A 2,173-nucleotide genomic window follows, 5' to 3' on the forward strand; every position below is an offset into this window, starting at 1 on the left:
TGCAGCACTCCCTCTGACACTGCAGCGCTCCCCCTGACACTGCAGCACTCCCTCTGACACTGCAGCGCTCCCCCTGACACTGCAGCGCTCCCTCTGACACTGCAGCGCTCCCTCTGACAGTGCAGCACTCCCCCTGACAGTGCAGCACTCCCCCTGACACTGCAGCTCTCCCTCTGACAGGGCAGCGCTCCCCCTGACAGTGCAGCACTCTCTCAGTCAGGCACTGGGAATATCAGTTTAGACAACAGGCTCACGCTGCTGCTGGACCTAAGACAGGAATGCTGACTATCAAACCATACCTACAAATACTTAATGCTAATACCTCTCTAACTTTGCACCGTCGCGTTTGCTGAGAAACCCAGTTGGTCGGTGGTGCGGGTCGTGGCTCAAGGTTTGCTGCATCAGGATAGCAGGCTGTGCAAAGCAAAATCCCAGCTGATTGGGAATAGGAGGTAATGAACCAACACCGGGACAAAATACAAGAAGGAGCTTGTGCAGGTAGGAACACATAAATTGGAGCAGTAGCACCAGGGACCCGGGTTCGATTCCAGCCTTGGGCGACTGTGGAGTTTGCACATTCTCCCCGTGTCTGTGTGGGTTTCCTCCGGGTGCTCCGGTTTCCTCCCACAGTCCAAAGATGTGCAGGTTAGGTGGAATGGCCATGCTAAATTGCCTGTAGTGGTCAGGGATGTGCAGTTTGGGTGGGATAGCCAAGTGAAATGCAGGGTCACAGGGATAGGTAGGGAGGATGGGGATGGGGATTGGTCTGGTTGGAATGCTCTTCAGAGGGTCAGAGTGGACTCAATGGGCAGAATGGCTTGCTTCCGCACTGTAGGGATTCTACGATCCAGAAGTAACTTCCAAAATTGGAAAATTAATTGAGTATAGCTGAAAAATGTCACATCTTGTTGAAGCTTTTCATATTGCTTCCATCAGGACCATTCACAAGAATAGTGATTCTAAGGGAAAACCAACATTTGTGCTGCATGACAGCAGGATACTGATTGGTTGGCAATTAGACTGATTATTAGAAGCATTGCCATGGGAAAGGCACCCATTAATGCGAATTGACAGTTAACTGCCAGGATTTGTTTACATTTTAAATTAGGCGACTTGCCTCTGATTGAGAATTGCCTGAGAAATGATTCTATTTGTCAGCCAATCAGAACTCTCTACTCAAGGAGACTGTTAGGAGTATTGGGTTGGTATTCTTGTGAAATGTCCTGGTGAAGGCAAGACAACAATCTTCGATAAAAATGTACATTTATTCAGTCATACTGAAGTTCTATACAACCAAACAATTATTTGGAACGGTGATTGGATAGTAATTGTGTTTAATTGTTTGCAGATGGAAACCACACAATGGACTAAGGTGTAAATAGTTGTTGGTTTAGGAAGTGTATGCTTATCATGTGTAACTGAATAAAACAACCTGTGAATATTGGCTCCAGTTGCATCCTTCACTCAAGTGGCTTTCAGGATGACAGCACAGGTGAGACAAAGAAAGACTAGCCTTAAGAATATTGGTAAAGGAGTTATAGATTACATTATTTTATCTGTTAACCAACTGGGATTACTCACTGGGTCAAACTCTCCCTTAAAAGTCTTGCTTCTAAAATTTGAAGAGCCAAATTTGGAGGTAAACATCATCTAGTTTTTGGATTAATCATCTAGAAAATCAAGAATTACACTACGTCACATTTAATCCTGTGGTTATCAGCCTCTTAAATCTTCCAGTTGGATAATATGGAGACTAGAACAGTTCACAACACCCAGGGTGACCAGGAGCCCTGTAATTGGGAAGAAGCAGCCTTAGGTCTGTATTTACCAAACCCCACCCAGGACTCTCCCCTCCTCCCCCACCAACCCCAGTAGGGAATGACCCCCAACGTTTCATGGAAAATGGACAACCTGAAGCTCTGAGGTTCTGGGTCACTCACCACACAGACACAGGGGGTGATAAACAGCCAGCACCACTTGATCCAGGGTAACGGGCGATAACCGATCATCCGAGCAATGTCATCGATGAAGCGATCTGCACCTGCATCGTGGGAAAGTCAGAAACATCCGGGATCATTTCACACTTTACACAACCTCACCCATCACCCCCTACCCCTGGGACTGATCCTCTCTACCCCCTACCCCTGGGGCTGACCCTCTCTACACCCCATCC

General features: G+C 47.2%; 1 protein-coding gene across 1 annotated transcript in view; it reads right to left on the reverse strand.

The window, feature by feature from the left end:
* LOC109925177 (sodium- and chloride-dependent creatine transporter 1-like) overlaps positions 1–2,173 on the reverse strand; it is a 40,544-nt gene that overhangs the window by 4,797 nt on the left and 33,574 nt on the right. The window contains exon 2 of the mRNA XM_048606649.1: positions 1,941–2,041. Coding sequence (XP_048462606.1) covers positions 1,941–2,041 — 101 coding nt within the window. The remainder of the gene's footprint in view (positions 1–1,940; positions 2,042–2,173) is intronic.

The sequence above is a fragment of the Rhincodon typus genome, chromosome 16 (genome assembly GCF_021869965.1).
Source record: "Rhincodon typus isolate 14 chromosome 16, sRhiTyp1.1, whole genome shotgun sequence".
NCBI lineage: Eukaryota > Metazoa > Chordata > Chondrichthyes > Orectolobiformes > Rhincodontidae > Rhincodon > Rhincodon typus.